Genomic DNA, 19,250 nt, shown 5'->3' with positions numbered 1-19,250 from the left:
TTTCACACAATTTAAAATTAAATAACTTTTCCCCATTCATTTTCAATGGGACTGACATTGAAAATTTACAAAGTCCCACTTTCCATGCCCACTTCCATACATACAACTTCAACAATCATCATTACCAGTTGTCTGATACTGCTCAGTGGCGCAGTTGGTAAAGTGTATTATCCAGTAACCAGGAGGTCGCAGGTTCAAATCCCTACTCCGACGTACTTTTCAAATATATCCATGGCCATTATGCTAAATGATATACATGTATACCAACTATCATATCAGGAAATGGATTATAATATAACTGAAATGATTAATTGCATGATAGCTTTTAGCATCATATGACACTTTTCAAAATAAATACACCTTTAGCCATGATTTTGGACAAGTCAAGTTAGCTCAGTGGTTAGAGCAATTGCCTGCCACCACAGAGTAGCTGGGTTCAAATCCCGTTTGGACCACATGTTAACGCATTAGATGGTTTGGTACCATCTGACTATCTTATCAGGAAATGGATTATAATTTCACTGAAATTATTTAAGCACATGCATTCAAATCATAGCATTCAGATTTTCAGCATTCCCACGCAATTTCTGCAGAAATTGCACTTTGTCTAGTTGTAGAACATGTTGTTGCTAATTGTTAATGTTAAAGCCCGTATCTGACAGAGCGGCGCAGGCTTGCAGGTGTGTGCACACATAACAGTGTTTTTTCTTAATCAGGGTTCATTCAATGTTATAAAATGTGCCAAGACGTTCGCTAGAACGAACTCCCACGAAAAAACAACACTCAATACTCGCGCACAGCCTCACAAGCGTTTGCCGCTCAGTGAGATACAACCAAGGGAATGTCTTCTCTTTCATTGTATTTGGTGACCAATGCGAAAGAGTCTGCCTGGCTCAAAGGATGTCAGACTGTGCTCGCACAGGGCCAGGCAGGAAGAGTGCTCAGTTCAGATATGAGTGGTAAGATGTTACTGGACATTATTGTGCAATTGCCACAGAATAATCTAGGTTCTATTTGGTCAATTTCTACATTAGACATTTTTTTCCAAAAAATATATTTAAAAAATTGTCTGGGGCCATGTCTCTCACCATTGTGGAGTCCTAGGATTTGGTGTGGACCTCTTATGACTGTGGAGTTTGTAAGGTCATGTTAGTTTTAAACATTTAAGACAATTAAGACATAAAACAGAGTTCATGCTAATCTACCTGTTTATTTTCCTTTTTTTTTTTACAAAAAAGCATCGATAAAAAATCGTCATTAAGCAGAATTCAAAATGGAATAGAAATCATAAAAATCTTTTCAATTCCCATCCCTATTGTTTAGCCAGAAGTGCAAATATTGCAGCAGCATTTGAAAAATGAGCCTGTAACAAGAGTGACTCTTCTGTTTATGTTTACTTTTGCCTTTTAGAGCTCAGTCATTAATTTTCTTGCAATCTGCTCAATAAAAAGAAAACATTTTGAAAACTGGAAAATTTATATTAGAATTTATTTTATATTACAAATCTTGCGAAAATCTCGTCTTTTCTCATTCTCATGGACTCAATCTCGTGAGACATCTCGTCTTGTGGAATTTTTGTTTCGTTCCATGCCTAATTATCACCCTTGCATTTGGACGTAAAGAAGAGAAGTATAATTCATCGCTAGATTACTACTTTTATAGTACATATTAATCTCTGTAAAGTAATGCTTCACGTGGGAATACATCGTGAGTATGCATTGTGTACGTTTTCATAACCCGCCCCCGGAAGAGCTTTCCGGTTGCCTTTTTCTAACAATGAGATATAGTGACTACCGCCGCTGATTGTAAGGAGTCAATCATTGGCGTCTGTTGCAGTGTGTACTAACGTAATTTTTCCAATGCAACGTGCCGACGCCACAGGTGGGAGGCGTCAGTCACATTTGGCCAACATTGAATAGATGTATCGAGGCCTTTATGGAAAGCTCCATTCTACATTTTGTACTATGCAAGAAAGTGGTCAGTCAATAACTTCACACTTTGATTAAGTAATTGTCACACCTGCAGGCACCCTCCAGAGACCGTCCAGCGTGCTCCCCATGATTCCAGCCTAAAACATGACTCTGCTACCTTGTGTCGTTGCAGCCTTGTTAGGACATGGTGGCCATCCACCAACCATCCACTACCCCAGGCTTCCTCACTCCTGGTCCTTGAGTGCCGGAGTCCTGCAGGTTTTTAGATGTTTCTGTTGTCCAACACAGCTGATTCAGATCAGATCAGGATCATTATCAAGCTTCTATAGAGCTTGCTGATGAGCTGCTTAAATGGCTCAGCTGTGTTAGAGGACTGAAACATCTAAAACCTGCAGGACTTTGGCTCTCGAGGACCAGGAGTGCGAAAGCCTGGAGTAAACGGTTTCACGCAAGGAATAGCTCTGCATCAATTGCTGCTATGGGCATAAAAGGGGCCTCAATCCTGTTGAGAAAGCAAAAGTCTATTACGGTGGGAGGCAATTCACATCCAAACAGTAGCTCTGGGAGGCTATCTGATATCTTGCAAATAAATTCAATCAGAGAATCTGCAAAAACTATTTCAACTGATGCAAGAATTGAAGAAAATAGAAAAAAATAGCTGCTATGCAATGTGTCAAGTATTAAAATGTAACATGACCTGTCAAGATGTTTTTGACTGAAATAGCTTTTAGTATGACCTCCTAATGCTGCAAATATAACAAATGACTATTTATATAACAAATGACTATTTTGATTTATGTAGAGCCTAGAAAATACTTTGAAACTCTGTTTTGCCTATAAATTTGGAGAAGTGAGTTTGGAAACATAAAAAAAATAAAATTGTTTTTGAAAAAAAAATACTGTTACTATTGGGGAGTTTGTTAAAAAAAAATCAAATTACACTCTGATGTCTTGGATATTAGGTCACACATTTGCATCAACATTTTAGGAAAATCTGAAAAAAAACACTATTTGCATAATTATTTGGAACACGTATATTTGCCCAAAAATAAAATAAAAGGTTATTTCCCCTTAACCACATTGTGCCTTATTTTACCAGGTTAACTAACCTTACAAATGGGCCTATATATACATATACTCCATCCATCCATCTATCTTTTGCCGCTTATCCGAGGTCGGGTCGCAGTAGCAGCAGCTTCCAGACTTCCCTCTCCCCAGCCACTTCAACCAGCTCCACCGGCAGAATCCCAAGGCGTTCCAAGGCCAGCCGAGAGACAACGTCTCTCCAGCGTGTCCTGGGTCGTCCCCGGGGCCTCCTGCCGGTGAGACTGTCCAGGGAGGCGTCCAGGAGGCATCCGAACCAGATGCCCGAGCCACTTCAGCTGGCTCCTCTCAATGCGGAGAAGCAGCGGCTCGACTCTGGGTCCCTCCTGGATGACCAAGCTTCTCACCCTATCTCTAAGGGAGAGCCCGGACTCCCTATGGAGGAAACTCATTCCGGCCACTTGTCCTTTCGGTCACAACCCACAGCTCGTGACCGTAGGTGAAGGTAGGAACGTAGATCAACTGGTAAATCGAGAGTTTCACCTTTCAGCTCAGCTCTTTCTTCACCACAATGGACCGATACAGAGTCCGCATCACTGCAGACGCTGCACCGATCCGCCTCTCGATCTCCCGCTCCATCCTGCCCTCACTCATGAACAAAACCCTAAGATACTTAAACTCCTCCACTTGGGGCAGGATCTCATCCCCGACCCAGAGAGGGCACTCCACCCTTTTCCGACTGAGTACCATGGTCTCGGATTTGGAGGTGCTGATTTTCATCCCAACCGCTTCACACTCGGCTGCGAACCGCTCCACTGTGAGTTTGAGATCACGGGTTGATGAAGCCAACAGCACCACATAGTCTGCAAAAAGTAGAGATGCAATGCTGAGGCTACCAAACCGGACCCCCCACAACGCCTCTGTTGCGCCTAGAAATTCTGTCCATAAAAGTTATAAACAGAATCAGAGACAAAGGGCAGCCTTGGCAGAGTCCAACCCTCACTGGAAACAAATCCAACTTACTGCCGGCAATGCGGACCAAACTCTGACACCAAACTGCCCGCATAAGGTGACTCGGTACCCCGTACTCTCAAAGCACCCCCCACAGGACTCCCCGAGGGACACGGGCGAATGCCTTCTCCAAATCCACAAAACACATATAGACTGGTTGAGCGAACTTCCACGCATCCTCGAGGACCCTGCCAAGGCTATAGAGTTGGTCCACTGTTCCACGGCCGGGACGAAAAAAACACTGCTATTCCTGAATCCGAGATTCGACTTCCCGACGGACCCTCCTCTCCAGCACTCCTGAAAAGACCTTACCAGGGAGGCTGAGGAGTGTGATCCCTCTATAGTTGGAACACACCCTCCGGTCCCTGTTCTTAAAAAGGGGGACCACCACCCCGGTCTGGTAATACAGAGGCACTGCCCCGATGTTCACGCAATGTTGAGGCGTGTCAACCACGACAGCCCTACAACATCCAGAGCCTTTAGGAACGTCGGGCGGATCTCATCCACCCCCGGGGCCCTGCCACCGAGGAGCTTTCCAACCACCTCCGTGACCTCGAACCCCGAGATAGGAGAGCCCACCTCAGAGTCCCCAGACTTAGCTTCCTCAAAGGAAGACGTGTCGGTGGAATTGAGGTCTTAGAAGTATTCTCCCCACTGACTTACCACGTCCCGAGTCGAGGTCAGCAGCACCCCATCTTCACTATTTACTATACATTAAAAGTCCACTCTTCCCAAAGACATCAAACAACTACCCTTCCCTTTTAGACATCTCATTTATCTTGTTCTTTGGGTAGCTGAAGCTCAGTATCAACGTTTCAACACATTTTATCAGACCTTTCACTTGGATATTTTTTTCTTTCATGCAATCCAGTGTTTATTATTCGGTTCTTTGTTGTAATGTGGCAATACAAAAACGCATCTTGCAATGAGTTTCACGGATTAAAATCAGCATGGTTAAAAAATGGTTTTATTATTTTTTTCTTCTTGCAGTAGCTCTTCTGAACCCAGTTCAACTCAGTTCAACAAAGACCAAACAACTTTGAAAGCTCCGGTGGTTCCATTTGGTTTGGATTTGTATTACTGGGGCCAGGAGCAACCTAACTCTGGCAAGATCACAAAGTAACATACCTGGAACATTTCAAACTGGACAAACATGTTGAAACTGTAGCATTTGTATCTGTATAAAAACTTCTTGTGTTTCGTTCTCAGATTGGCCTCTCAGCATCAATTCTGGGTTCCAGCTGATGTGGAAGAAGAGATGGAAAACAAGGAGCTTAAGGCTGAGAGCAGATGCAGATACATCTCTTTTCCTGGGCAATTCACTCCTGTCAGCCATTATTGTAATGCACCACTAGGCAATGGCAAGATGTGTAAGAGACAGGACCGATTGAAGGTAAGGGAACGAAATAAAAAGTGTAGTCCCAGAGGTGGTACCATCCTGACATAATGGCCGACTACCGATACCAGCTATCGTGCCAATGCAGTCTTATTTGAAGGTATTGGTACTCGCGGTGGTGACGATACCATTATCGGCCGCCCCCCTGCAGCCGTTTTACGATCAGGAACTAGAAATTAGATGAATTGCCATTAATTTCATGCAATGTTAAAGGGACTGCAACATGAAAAATCAACTTTTTGGAGCTCTTAGCCATGTTAAAATGCTAATTCCTCACCAAAAACATGACCAAAGTTGTGTTTTCCTCCATTCTCCCCTGTATGAGAAATTCTAGTTTATTCTGCTCTCCAAGCACCAGCCCCTCCCACCTGAGAAAATGAGCTATTGGCGCGATTTGACGTCATTGCGTGCAACACTACTCCTGCACCGCCTCTGCGGACTAAACGCACGCCCACTTTCTCTGAGACCTCCCTCCATGGGATAATGACAAAAGTAGCCTTTATCAATAAACATTCTGTCCAAATGAATTCAAAGCAATCAATTATTCTTCACATTTGCGATGCCAAAGTGCAATGAAATGACAGTTGGCTGTCTTAAAATCCATTGGCTGACACTGGTGTAAACTACAAGTAAAAGATTTGCGCTAATGAATTTAAATGAATGGATGGTGTAGTGGATAGTGCGCTTGCCCCATACGTAATAGGGCGCGGGTTCGCGATTCTCTATGGTGTTTTTTTTTCTCCTCCTCCTTTCCTCTAACCTCTCTGCTCCCCTCCTCTTCCACGATTTCTTGCGGCAAGGACCCGTTTTTTTCAAATGTTTATTCAAGAATTGATGACTTGCGTGACCAAACGCAGAGATCTAGAAGCCCGTGAAATTTAGAGTCCATTTTGAAAATCGGCTTAAAACATATCTGAATGTTTCGTGGCCGTTGCGTTGCGCGAAGCAGCCGGCTCGGAGACGTCATGGGAGGGGCGAGGCAGCCACAGGGGGAGAGGCGGGGTTTTACTGAACCGAGCGTTTGACTTCCGGGTAAGAAAAATAGCCACCGAAATAACTCATATTTCTTAAGAAATTACATTGCGATTGTGTCAAAGGTAAGACTTCATCATTATATGCCTATAGTTAACTGTGGAAGGGCTTAAAATACCATGGTGTCGTCACTTTAAGGAAAAATTATATATTGGGGGTATAAAGGTCCTTCTTTAAAATCATCTGTCATTTTTGGGTGGGGAATTTTATTTACTAGTGGTATCGGTATCTGGTATCAGTATCGGTGACTACTAAAGGGTTGAGTATCGGTGGGAAAAAAAGTGGTACCAAAGTCGAACATCCTTAATCCTGACCATACGCCATGACGTGCATGTATTCTGTGAATTAACTGACTTGCTTAAATTTTTTGCAGCCAACATATAATACTCCCATGTTCCAATAATAATAATAATGATGATGATGATTATAATGATAATAATAGTTCCAATAAGAATATGACTATTATCACGTTACAGCATTCATTCATTTCACAAGTGGGAAATATCGGACAGGATTCAAAATATGAATTTCCTTTGCATGATATGGCGACGTTTTAAAGTATAGCCCATCAAACGCACATAAGCTTTGACATATAGATCAAATGGAACACACCAGCAGTCTCATTCATTTTGGCCGTGAAGAGTCAACGTCTAGTCGACCTCACTCACCGGGCAGATGAAGGCTTTCTGCAGTCTCTAAAGCCGCCATAGCTGGAGCCATGACCATGGGACGGCCGAGCGGGAGGCTCTGTGCTGCGGCTTGCTTGAGCGCTTATTTAAGTGGATGGCCCGGTGTTGTGCCGTCTGCCACGACTTGCGTTTTTTTTTTTTTTTACTACAATCATTAAAATCATCCACTAGTACATAGTAAATTGTAAATATTGTTCAGCGATGTTGTAAAACACTATTATGTTTATTGTATATACTGTGTTTTTATGACTTTGGCGATCGGTGGAGTGTGCCACCTCTGACTCGAAACGTGTGCAATGGTTGCTCCATCTTCTTCAGTACAGTAAAGTAAAAACAAGTTTCTTCAAGGTGGCTCTTGCTGCTTTTAACTCTGATAATCAATTAGCAAATAAGCTTTGACCGTTATGATTTTAGCAATGTGATTTTGAACCTGAAAAACTAATTATCTTGCGCTGGCCATGTTCCGTTTGATGTCTCTTCTGTGGCTAAATCTTTTAAACATTCTAAAGTTGGAAAAAACCCAGGCCCCGATAATATAAGTGATCAACTAATTTGTTTCTATGCAGAAAACTAGCACCTATTTTTTGTTACATCTTCCAGCTCTCTTTTGACCAACAGAGGGTGCCTAGGTGCTGGAAGCAGTCCACAGTGATACCCGTGGCTAGAATTAATTTAACTGAATTAAATTAAGTTTTTAATGACTTCAGACCCGTGGCTCTAACTTCCCTTGTTATGATGTCTTTTGAAAAACTGATAAAGACAGATCATCATGCAAAGATTGAACATCTACTTGACCCGTTACAGTTCGCCTATAGGGCTGGTCGGGGAGTTGAGGATGCCACTGCCACTTTATTAGACTGGGTCTTAAAACATCTTGAAGGCAACAAAAAACAGTTACCAGTTGCTATTTGCAGATTTTTCGTCTGCTTTTAACACTATCCCGCCCCACATTTTAATTGATAAACTTCTTAACAATTTCAATCTAGATTTTAACACTGTTAGCTGGATTTTTTATTATTTTTTTAACTGCCAGAACGCAGAGAGTGAAGGTGAATGGATTCATGTCGGTGGAGCTTTCATCATCCACTGGGTCTCCACAGGGCTGTGTCCTTTCCCCTCTCCTCTATATTATTTATACTGACGATTGCCGTAGTCTGTATGAGAACAGATTCATGTTGAAATTTGCAGATGATTCTGTAATAGTTAGTCTCCTTAAGGACAATGAGGATTCCCATGGCCCTGTGGTTGATGATTTTTTGGATTGGTGCGATAAGACCTTCCTGCAATTAAATGTACAAAAAACTAAGTAAAATGTGCATTGATTTCAGAAAGAAACCCCAAATCTCCAAAAAGCAAACCATTATTAAAGGCCAGACAGTAGACACTGTTGAGAGCTATAAAAATCTTGGGACAATCTTGGACAATAAGTAAAATTTTACTTGCCACTCAGACAATCTTCCAAAAAAAAAAAAAAGGCCAGCAACGACTGTCCTGTCTGAGGAAACTTTCCAAGTTCCACATCAATAAGTCCTTGATGATTTTATTTTATAAATCATACATTAAATCTGTGTTGATTTTCTTTCTTCTCTGCTGGTTTAGCAACCTTAACACCAAATCAAAAAATGGACTGAGCAAAATAATTAATACAAGCAGGTTAATATTGGGAGTTCATCAAAGCTCACTTACAGATTTGTTCAACAGGCAAGTATCGAGGAAAGCCAATGCATCTTGTATCTTGAGTTTGAGATGTTGCCGTCTGGATCTCGGTTTAAATTTCCGAGGATTAAAAGCAACAGGTACAAGCATTCCTTTGTCCCTTCAGCCATTTCTCTCTTGAACTCCGGTTGGGAGAGGAGTTGTACCTGATTGATTTTTTTTCATTGATTTCTATTGAATTGCTTGATTTGGTATGAGTATTCTATTTATATAGAAATTGCTGTTTGCACTGATTGCACTCTCCCCGTCATGTATGGGCGTTGCTTCGGTATTGCTTCGGTCGTGTTGATTCTTTTGCCAGTATACACTGTATTTTCTTGAACCTTCTATGCTCTTAGTTCTTTATGTTTTGATTGTCTTAAATGTTTTTCACTGTTGCTGCAACCATAATTGCCCTACGGGGACACAAATTTGAACTTGAACTTCTCTGGTTGTTCCGGTGCACTGCTGTTGATATAGCACCTCCATAATGGTGCAACGCTGCAATTGCAGTTAAAATACGTTGCTGCCAAGCTGGAGCGCTGCGGCTGTGTTGAGCTATATCAGTCGCTCAGGCTGGAAGCGGCGAGCAAATTAGGTGGTGGCGGTTGCCACCAAATTTTCTACATAGGAAAAACCCTGAATTATGAAGAGTGAATATTTGGAGCAAGTTTAAATTGGAATGATGTAAATCGAATGTATTATGTGGGTGTTGAAACGGGACAAAAAAAATTTACACAATGGAATGCTTTCAGCATTCACACAATAATATAAATAAAATAAAATTAAAATAAATTTAAAAAAATGATTTTTTTTCCCCCCGGTTGCTAATAATAAAAAAAAGCTAATTACATGGCAATGATTCAGAACAAGATTTGCTACATGATTCCTTCCAGGTCGATCCTAAAACCCAAAAGAACAATGTTGTTGTCTACAATCAAAAAAATGTGCACTATTTCCCTTGAGGCCAGACAGTGTGTTCTTTGGTGACCTGTAACCTTTTCAGCACTTTGATGTGTTGAACAATTGAACAGATGGGAATCTGCCAAGTCATATGTCCACAAGAGCTGATCCGTCTAATCACAAGGTGGTGATTGGTTGACAGCTCTACCTCTCTCCTCATGCACGTGTGAAAGATGTGTGCTCTGATGATATATTTCTGGGATTTGTTGCAGACAGACTATGATTACAATAAAAATCCAATCAAATTACGCAACTTCAACTTCCCAAACCTGTAAATGCTTCTTGTCCGTGTTATAGCAGTTGCTGTAAAGTGAGAACTAAAACAAATAATGAATGCATTTTTAGTTCCCTTATGATTATGGTGATGATTTATTAAATCTAAAATGTTAAATGATATTCTTTGCAAGATGAGTTAAGTATCCAAGAGTTAGAGCTCATTACTGGTATGGTTTTTCAGTGCTCAATTTTGCTTTTGATATGTCACTCAACACACTGTGTTCTCTAGTGCCCTTTCCATGGCCGTATTGTTCCGCGAGATGTGAAGGGTCTGCCCTGCAACGATGAGGACCGTCAGAGAGAAGAGCAGGATAGGAGGAAGACAAAGAAAAATGGTAAGTACAAGTAAAGATAGGAGATGGAAAACAATCTTTAAAAAAAAAAGTTTAGAAAATGGTTGTAGCCTATTATTATTCATTGATCCATTCCTACTAGTTATTGTCCAGACACACTGTCATGGGAGTCTTCAGTCTTATTTTCTATATTTTTTATTTCCCATATTTATCACACTTAAATGTTTCGGATCATCAAACTCATTTTAATACCTCACAAAGGTAACTAAAGTAAATGCTGTTTCTACAGTAAATGAAGAAATACTTTATTAATAGGGGAAAAATATTATCTGGCTCTATGTGACAAATGAATTGTCCCTCAACCGATTGGCAAACAACAGGTTGTGCCACCCTTGGCAGCAATAACTGAAATCAAGTATTTGTGATAGCTGGTGATAAGTCACATCCCTACATGGAATTTTGGACTACTGTTCTTCGCAGAATTGTTTTAACTCCATCATATTGGAGGGATTCCAAGCATCAACTGCCTGTTAAAGTTCTAACCACAGCATTGGTGGACGGGTAGTTGTCTGCTGCATAACCCAAGAGTGATTGAGCGAGAGGGTATGAAATAGTATAAACGTATAAATACGTTTTTTAATACTTTGTCCTGTACTCCCAAAAATATATTTGTTTTGTTATGTTTTTTTTTTTTTTTTAAAGCAATGGTAGTTATTACAAAAAACGGCTAGCAGGTGAAAGCAGAGTATAAGCGATCAGCCAGGTCCATGTTGCAACAAGCTTTTTCCCAATGTTTTCAACAGGTTTGTGAATAATGATGATTCTAATTACTGCAAAACAGAAACAGATACAAATATACCTTCTTTTTCCTGATGAAAGAAGATACTCTAGTCTTTCTTTTGGTAGGTTCCATGTTTTTGTAGCAATAGAACAGAATATTCTGTGGACCTTGCAAAATCCGACAAAATCCAGTAAAACCGCCGGGAGCAAAGGGGGTTTCTTCAGTGAAAAATGCTTGGAGTGAATGAGTTAAATGCTGGTTAATCAGAGACCACATTTAACTTGGAGCACACCTTCCAAAAAGTTATCAGTTTGGCTATTCAATTGCAAATTTTGGGGGGAATCATTTTTTCTAGTCACATTTATTCATATAGCCCTTAATAATTATAACAATTTAAAAAGCTTATTAGCTTATAAAGCTTAAAAAGCTTATAAAGTTCCAGAGCCTTAGCTTTTTTCCTTGTCCAAGGAAAAAACTATTAAACAATATGGTGCTATATAATGTTAACTATAATAGTGCGAGAGTTCATTTAAGGATTTGAAACACTGCAAGAGGACGCCGTCAGAGAAGTGGCTCCTCCAAGCCTGGCCCCTAGTCAATGCAGAAATCTCCATAGCATCAACTCAACAAGGTGGTATCCTGCTTCAGGGCCTGTCCCGGTCAGCTGGTATAGAATCTACAGCATCATCCAATTAATACCTAAATCCCTCTCCAAGCCGGGCAGGAGGGAGCAAAAAAGTGAAGCAGCTGTCAAACAGGCCAACGTAGTTCAGCCAAATGCAAAAGTGTAAAAATAAGTCTTAAGGCGAGATATAAACGTTTCTACAGAGAGGTAGCAGCTCTGATTTCCAAGGGTAGAGCATTCCAGAGCACTGGAGCCGATAACGCCTCTTGAACCTGCTGACTTCTTTTTGGCTTTTGGGATCACCAAAATACTAAATGGGAACGGTGGTTTCGGGTCGGCGCGTACAGTACTACTAGATCAACAAGATAGGAAGGCGCTGAACCGTGTAATAATTTATATGCGAGTAACAAAAACCTTGAAATCGCATCTGAAGTGGACCGGAAGCCAATGCAAGTTCTATATTTTGTCTTTTGTTGTTGTTTTTTCCCCCGCCATTTTGTTTTAAATAATTTTTTATGGAAAAAAAAATCCCCCAATGCATTTCAGTGGCTGTCAATTATATGCAGATTTTCTATTCACTGGCCATGCCAGTCAAGTCAAGTCAAGTTTATTTATTTATCTCTTAATCATGCAAGAGTCTCAAAGGGCTTCACATACCCGCAGTTGACAGACTACAACCACAAGAGAGCAAGGAAAAACTCAGAACAGGCAAAAAATGAGAAACATTGAGAAGGGACCTCAAATGTGGTAATCCCCCTTCCAGGATGATCAGTCTGCAATGGATGCCAAATGGGCAAAAATGTACATAGTTTGTGATACTAAACATTATTAACTAGAATAGTGCGAAAGTCCATTGAAGAAATTGGAGCACAGCAAGAAGACGTCAGGGAAGTGGGTGCTCATCCTAATCCAGCCCGGTTGGTCGGAGCAGCTATCTGCATGGCGGCAACTTCAAGGTGATGGTCCTCCCCGGATCCCATCCCGGTCAACCAGCACAGAACCCGTAATGCATACTTGTCCCTCTCCCACTCAAATAGCGGGGGTCTACTGTACCTCTTTTATTTGCATTATGAGGAACAGGTTTCGAGATTTTTTTTTGATAATTTCACCAGTGCACAATATGCCATGTGACAATGATTGAACTGACTCGTGCTATCACAATGCATGCATGAATAACTAGTAGCTTACTGTTCAAGTTCTGCTACATCAATAATAAAAAGTAAATAAATAATAATAATAAATTTAATTTAATTAAAAAAAAGGCAAATAGGCTGAAACGATGCTTGTTTGCTTTCTGACTACTTTGCATTACCCTTGTATAAGTCTCCGCAACAAATTATGTACAGCTGAGTGTAAGGTGTATTTTCCTTTGAGGTATTATTACTAAAATTAAAATATATATATTTTTCATTTATTGAATTAGTATTCCCTCTCAAAGGTGCACTGTCTCTGTACTAACTAAACTAAAGACCCCCTATGTTTGTGGTCATGTGTGTGGTCTGCACTCTGCCCCCTACTCAGACACACACTTATAAAAACAAACAGAGAGACCCCATCTGGGATGGCTAAAGAGTGTTCGTTTTTGAGTTTATTTTCTTTACACATTCTCGACGTTCTTAGTTCTTGTATTTAATTTTCATCTTCCTTTCTTTTTCTCGAAAGCCACAGAATAACTGGACACACTTCCAAAACATTAAACTTATTTTTCCGCAGTTCAATCTTTGGGATAGAGAGCAGGCCAGACTGAAACTTCCGTAAAAGAGTGTGGAAGATTGCTATGTATGGTTGGGGCAAGGCATGGAGGGATTAATGTTACGGAAATGGAAATATGCAGATCGGGTGATGTTATTTATGTGTGATAGAGATCCGGATGTTGACATCACGCGTCCTAAAATGGGCATTAGCGCAGCCATTTTGGCAGCAAAGAAAACGCGCCTGTCACTTTCAGTTAACGGCAAACACCACACTTTAACAATGATTGACAGCTGTTGTGGACCAGCTGCCACAAGAAGAGGCAAAATAAAGGATCGAGCATGCTCCAGGCTACCAAAAGAGGAATCAATGCATAGCCAATGGAGCACATTGAACATGGTGGCTGAATCAACAGATGCTAACTGTTACCACACACAAAATGTGGGGGAAATAATCTGTTTCGTTCATTTGTGCTGCTACAGTTTAATAGATATTACACAGTTGAATTTAATAACTAACCAACAACATAAAGAAGACTTTTTACGGCATAAATGATGGCAGCCGCGGCCCAATTAGCAGCTGCTTAGTTGCTAACGTCCCTAAATAACACTGCAAGACTTGCATGGAACTGCTAACTTCGATGGCATTTTGACCACACATAAAAGGGAAATTAGTCCAGATTGTACAAACTTGCTAAGCCTTTTTATGATCAGATTTGAAGGAACTCATCGGCAAGAGAGGATGTAATTACACGTAGCAGCGTCGACGAGTTGAGAAAAAAAAGCACTCTTGACACTTCATCGGCAATCCAACCTGTCCACCGCATGTATATCATGTCCTTTTCATCAAAGTGACTGTCATTGCTCTTGGGCTAAAAGTTGACTGATAAACGCTAGTTTTATCCCTTCACGCCATTGTAGTCCATAATGCTGCGCTGCTACTTTCCTGCCAGAGGGGATGTGTTCAGAGAAATAGTCATGTGACGTCCGGATCTCTATTGAAAATAGTGTTCTATAGTAGATGATGACACCCAGACTCTTAACTTGAGGGAAACAGAGGAAGTGTCAAATGTAATGGAAAAACTGTCGGTTTTGGCTAGAGTGGACTTAGTACCTATTAATAGGGTTTCAATTGTATTACAGTTGAGTTGTAGAAAGTTGGATGAGAATCAGTGTTTGAGTTCAGAGAAACAGTCAGTAAGGGAAGGAGGAGGGCGAGTGGCAGTAAGGTTACCAACCTTACTGACACTCGAGAGGTAGAGCTGGGTGTCATCCGCATAACAGTGAAAATGTTAATTGAATTTGCAAAATATATTGCCAAGAGGTAGAATGTAGATGATAAAGAGGAAGGGTCCTCAGCCAAACCCTTACCACAATATACAAGGAACGGATGGGATTTGAATGATGTAATTTGAACAAACGGTACGAGAACTGAATCAGTGAAGAGGTGTGTTTGTCATGCCAATGTTAGTCTGGCCAGTAGGAGGAGATGACGGAAACCAGACTGAAATTGTTCATAGAGCTTTTTATTTATTTATTTTATTTTTTGCACTCATTGACACAAACACGCACACATACAAACATGGTCTCCTAGGCGGGCAAGCGAACCCACACCAACCTGCATCGGAGGCAAGTGACGGTACCACTCCGCCACCTGGAGTCCTTGTTCATAGAGATTATTGGAGGTAAGGTGAGAGTGGAGCTGTGAGGCAACCATTTTTTTGCCAAGATTGTTGTAAGAAATAAGAGATTTGAGATGGTTATTGATATTATTGGGATCTGAACCTTTTTTTTCCAGTATTGGGGTTCTGATAATTAATTTCTTATACAGTTTTACTTACACTTGTGTATGGATTCTATGAGCCTGAGCATCTGTGTTGAAATGAACTTTTTGATTTTAAAAGGTCTGACAGTCCCAAAAACTCCATAGCAGATGTAGAAGTAAGAATATGCTGAAGAAAATATTCTACAGTGTCTCAAATGTAATAAGTGAGAGAATGAGGGGCAACCAACATGAGTGTTAATATAATCTTTTTTGGGGGGGGAAATGGACTCATGCCATCAAAATCAATGTTCGCATATTTATGCGTAACTTATATGTAAACAAACATGCAAATGACCATTGATCAAGTGTGTGGGGGGAGGGAAACTATCATGTCCGTTTGTTGTCATAGAAAATATGTTTTCTTTCTTCATGTTTTTTTTTTTACTGTCAGTTGGCAAACTGATTTAGGCACGTTACTTCCACCTGGTTTGGAGTAGGGATACTGCAATGAACTTGCTTATTTGTTGTCCGAGTGTATGCACCGAATTGTGACGTTCAAACCGAAACGGTTTGGGACGAATACGAAAACCATTACAACCCTATTTGTTTGTTGTAAAGTACAGAGGGGTATGTACTTTAAAAAATATTGGATGTAAATGCAAATGTTTTGTCTGGAATGAAAAGTACCATGCCCAAACTAACTAACCAACCAATTAACTAAAATGAATTTGACAGAATGTTTTAGTTATGAGTATTATTTGCCCACCCCAAATTTTTTTATCTGATCTGTTTTATGTGTTGTAGACTGGCATGATGCAGAGCTAGTTCGGGACATTGAGATTGAAACAGGACAAAATCTTGGTTCTGACAGAATGGATAAACGGGGCAAAAGAAAGAAGAATAATAAATACCCCAATCTCAGCAATCTGAAGGACAGTGCCAACACATCACGGGCTCGGCTTGAGAAACGGATATTCAACAAGTAGGTTATTTTCTGGTCTTATCTCATGATCTAATATTGGCTTAAATAGCAATGGTTGTTCTAGTTGTTGGTAATTTTTCTTGTTTTCTCAACCTCTACTTTTTCCCCGTAGGAGCGCCATGCGTAGAGCTGCTCAGATGATGAGTAAAGTTGACAGCAAAAAACAGGAAAAGTTTTCCAACCAGTTCAACTATGCGCTCAACTGACATTGGGATTTCTCTCTCTCCATTTTTTGTATTATTATATAATTGATCAGTAATTTTACTGTAATTGTAATTTTGTTTCAATTCAGTTTAATTTACCTGCAGTTTAATTTACCTGTAATTGACATGCAGCAGCAGTTCCAGAAAAGTAAACAATAAAAATCTCACCTTTTATATATATATAATGTGTGTGTATGTATATGTATGTATATGTATATATATACATATATATATATATATATATATATGTATGTATATATATATATATATGTATGTATATATATATACGTATATATATATGTATATATATATATATATATATATATATGTGTATATATATATATATATATATATATATATATATATATATGTATATATATATATATGTATATATATATATATATATGTATATATATATATATATGTATATATATGTATATATATATATATATATATATATATATGTATATATATATATGTATGTATATATATATATATATATATATATATATATATATATATATATATATATATATATATATATATATATATATATATATATATATATATATATATATATATATATATATATATATATATATATATATATACACAAGCAGCGGGACTGAGGAGCGGTACTCAGTCAGGAACAACATATGTGGGCACGGCCTTGAGCTCATTACTCATCACTGTAAGATCAATGTGAATGACACCATAGTACGGCACAGGCTGACCCCCAGCTCCCTCAATAGGAATAGGTTTTGCTCTCCAAGAATGGGGTGCTCACGCCAATATTTGTGTGTGATGCTTGTCACCTGAGAGCCAGAGTCGATGAGAGCTCTGCACATTAATCCATTAACATCCACTTCACCCTAATTTCTGAGGCCCACCAGAGGGGGGACCACCCCCTGCTCAGTTGTCTGCTCATCTCGTATTGGCGGGCCTTGGTGCTGGCCCATGGTTGCCCCATCAACCATGGGCTCTAAGCATTTAAAGGATGAGGTGATGGAGGGGCAGTACCCTCCTCTGACGACTGGGGCAGAGTTGGCTGCGTCCATCAGGGGTGTGGTAACAGTGCTCTCTACACTCGGGCTATATGTCCCTGCCTTCCACATCTGTAACATGTCACACCTAGGGATGCACTGAAATGAAAATTTTGGAATGAAAGAGAGAAATGCTTGGCCGAAAACCGAAACGCCGCAAATAATAAAAAAATATATATAATTTTTTTTCATTTATCAAAATAAAAAACAATGTTTAATATCACTCAGATTCACCTTTAGCTACAGTCCACTCCACATTTTCAACACATATTACTACAGTAATGATTGAGAAATAAATGAGGTGGATGAATGAGAATAACCACAAGCAAACAGTAAGCACACAGTGCAGTGTCATGTCATTGCGTTTGTTATTCTATGATAAATAAAGTTGTCGTTAGCACACAGACACAGTGCTTTTCTGCACATTGTTGGACGTAATAATCTGGAGATGAAGCTTTACTTTTGTGAACTTTTTCGAGTGTCTTCACTCGTCAACCTCAATTGATTTGGGCCGCTGCTGATAACGCAGTTCTCCTTCGGTCATGTGAAATAAATGAATTTATCATGTAAAGGAACCGGGCGCCGTGTTGCTTATTCAACGGGGGCTTTATTTGCATTTCAGCAGCAAACAATTTGCTACGACATTTCAGTTGCAGAATAAGAAGTTCGATTGTTGTAAGCTAGCGCGTAGCTGCTACACACACCCACTTGCCTTGTGTTGTCTTCCGCGTCCTCTTCTCACGATGGTGCACACACCATACAGAATTCACGATACTGTTTTCCACTAGCGAGCCTATCCCGTCTGGAGTACTGGTGGGGTCATCAGAGAATCTAATGGAGGCAATAACTGGCAAACCGTAATGGGACCCTTTTGTGTAGTGCCTGGGAACTGGAGTGGGTGTGGCTAAAATATGAGTCATTGGAGGTTGGGCAGAAGCTCCTAACCCTGGAATAGTTGGCTCATTAGCAGCATAGAGAGGCCGCACAGTTGGAGGGGATGTTAGCTGTGGATTTAGAGATTGGCTGTGTGTCTGTGGTTCATATGTATTGTGCTGTGTATTAGTGTCAACAAAGCTGGTGTTGTACTCACCGCATTTGCTGAGGAGGCACTGTCTTGTCATCTCCCATCATCCTCACACACTCATGAAAAATCTTAATCCTACCCTACTTGTGGTCAAGGCACTTCACAAGTCTGGAGAAGGGCTGGCAGAGGGTCTTTTTGGGCCCAACCGTGTCACAAAAAAAAGTTTACGAAACAAACACTTCAATACAAAACAGCAAAAACTAAAGCTAAATTATTTTGTTGATGTCTCGAAGGGCCACATCCGGGTTACGGCAACGAGATGTAACCCAGGAGTGTTGCACCGGCCCCTGAGCACTGGCAAAGTCTGCATTGTGTTTTAGTTGTATTGTGGTGCGGAGAGAGACAGCACAGGAATCAAATTGGGGCTGGAATTTCACTTTAATTGTCTTTTCAAAACCAAAAAGAAACTCTATTACAGTTGTGCAATAAAATCTATTTAATACAAATCATAAATTACCCAAATCAAACCATAGGAAATAAAAATTAACAACTAATATTCCCGACTAAACAAGTAAACATGCATTAACAAGAATATATACAAGATCTGAGAAAGAAAATAATTTCTTTACACAGCAAAGTTGAAGGCTACAAGAAAATCAGCAAAGCTTTACTTATCAGTCAGAATACTGTAGCAAAAGTGGTACAAAAATGTAAAAAAGATGGAACTGCAACTATCTCACAGAGACGTCCAGGTCGTCCACGGATGTTTTAACAACTCAACAGCAGCGTCAGAGCCAAACTGGGGT

The 19,250-nt window shown here is 40.1% G+C and overlaps 1 protein-coding gene across 3 annotated transcripts in view; it reads left to right on the top strand.

The window, feature by feature from the left end:
* Positions 1 to 16,564, top strand: part of uvssa (UV-stimulated scaffold protein A) — a 90,597-nt gene extending 74,033 nt beyond the window's left edge. For all 3 annotated transcript variants that reach the window (XM_086085047.1, XM_086085048.1, XM_086085046.1), the window contains 5 exons: positions 4,977 to 5,105; positions 5,196 to 5,379; positions 10,267 to 10,372; positions 15,997 to 16,174; positions 16,287 to 16,564. In XM_086085047.1, coding sequence (XP_085941173.1) covers positions 4,977 to 5,105; positions 5,196 to 5,379; positions 10,267 to 10,372; positions 15,997 to 16,174; positions 16,287 to 16,380 — 691 coding nt within the window. In that variant the 3' untranslated portion in view covers positions 16,381 to 16,564. The remainder of the gene's footprint in view (positions 1 to 4,976; positions 5,106 to 5,195; positions 5,380 to 10,266; positions 10,373 to 15,996; positions 16,175 to 16,286) is intronic.
* The last annotated feature ends 2,686 nt before the right edge of the window (positions 16,565 to 19,250 follow it).

The sequence above is a fragment of the Leptonotus elevatus genome, chromosome 9, assembly GCF_054856555.1.
Source record: "Leptonotus elevatus isolate MCC_2025b chromosome 9, RoL_Lele_1.0, whole genome shotgun sequence".
NCBI lineage: Eukaryota > Metazoa > Chordata > Actinopteri > Syngnathiformes > Syngnathidae > Leptonotus > Leptonotus elevatus.
This window is presented reverse-complemented; position numbering and strand designations above follow the sequence as displayed.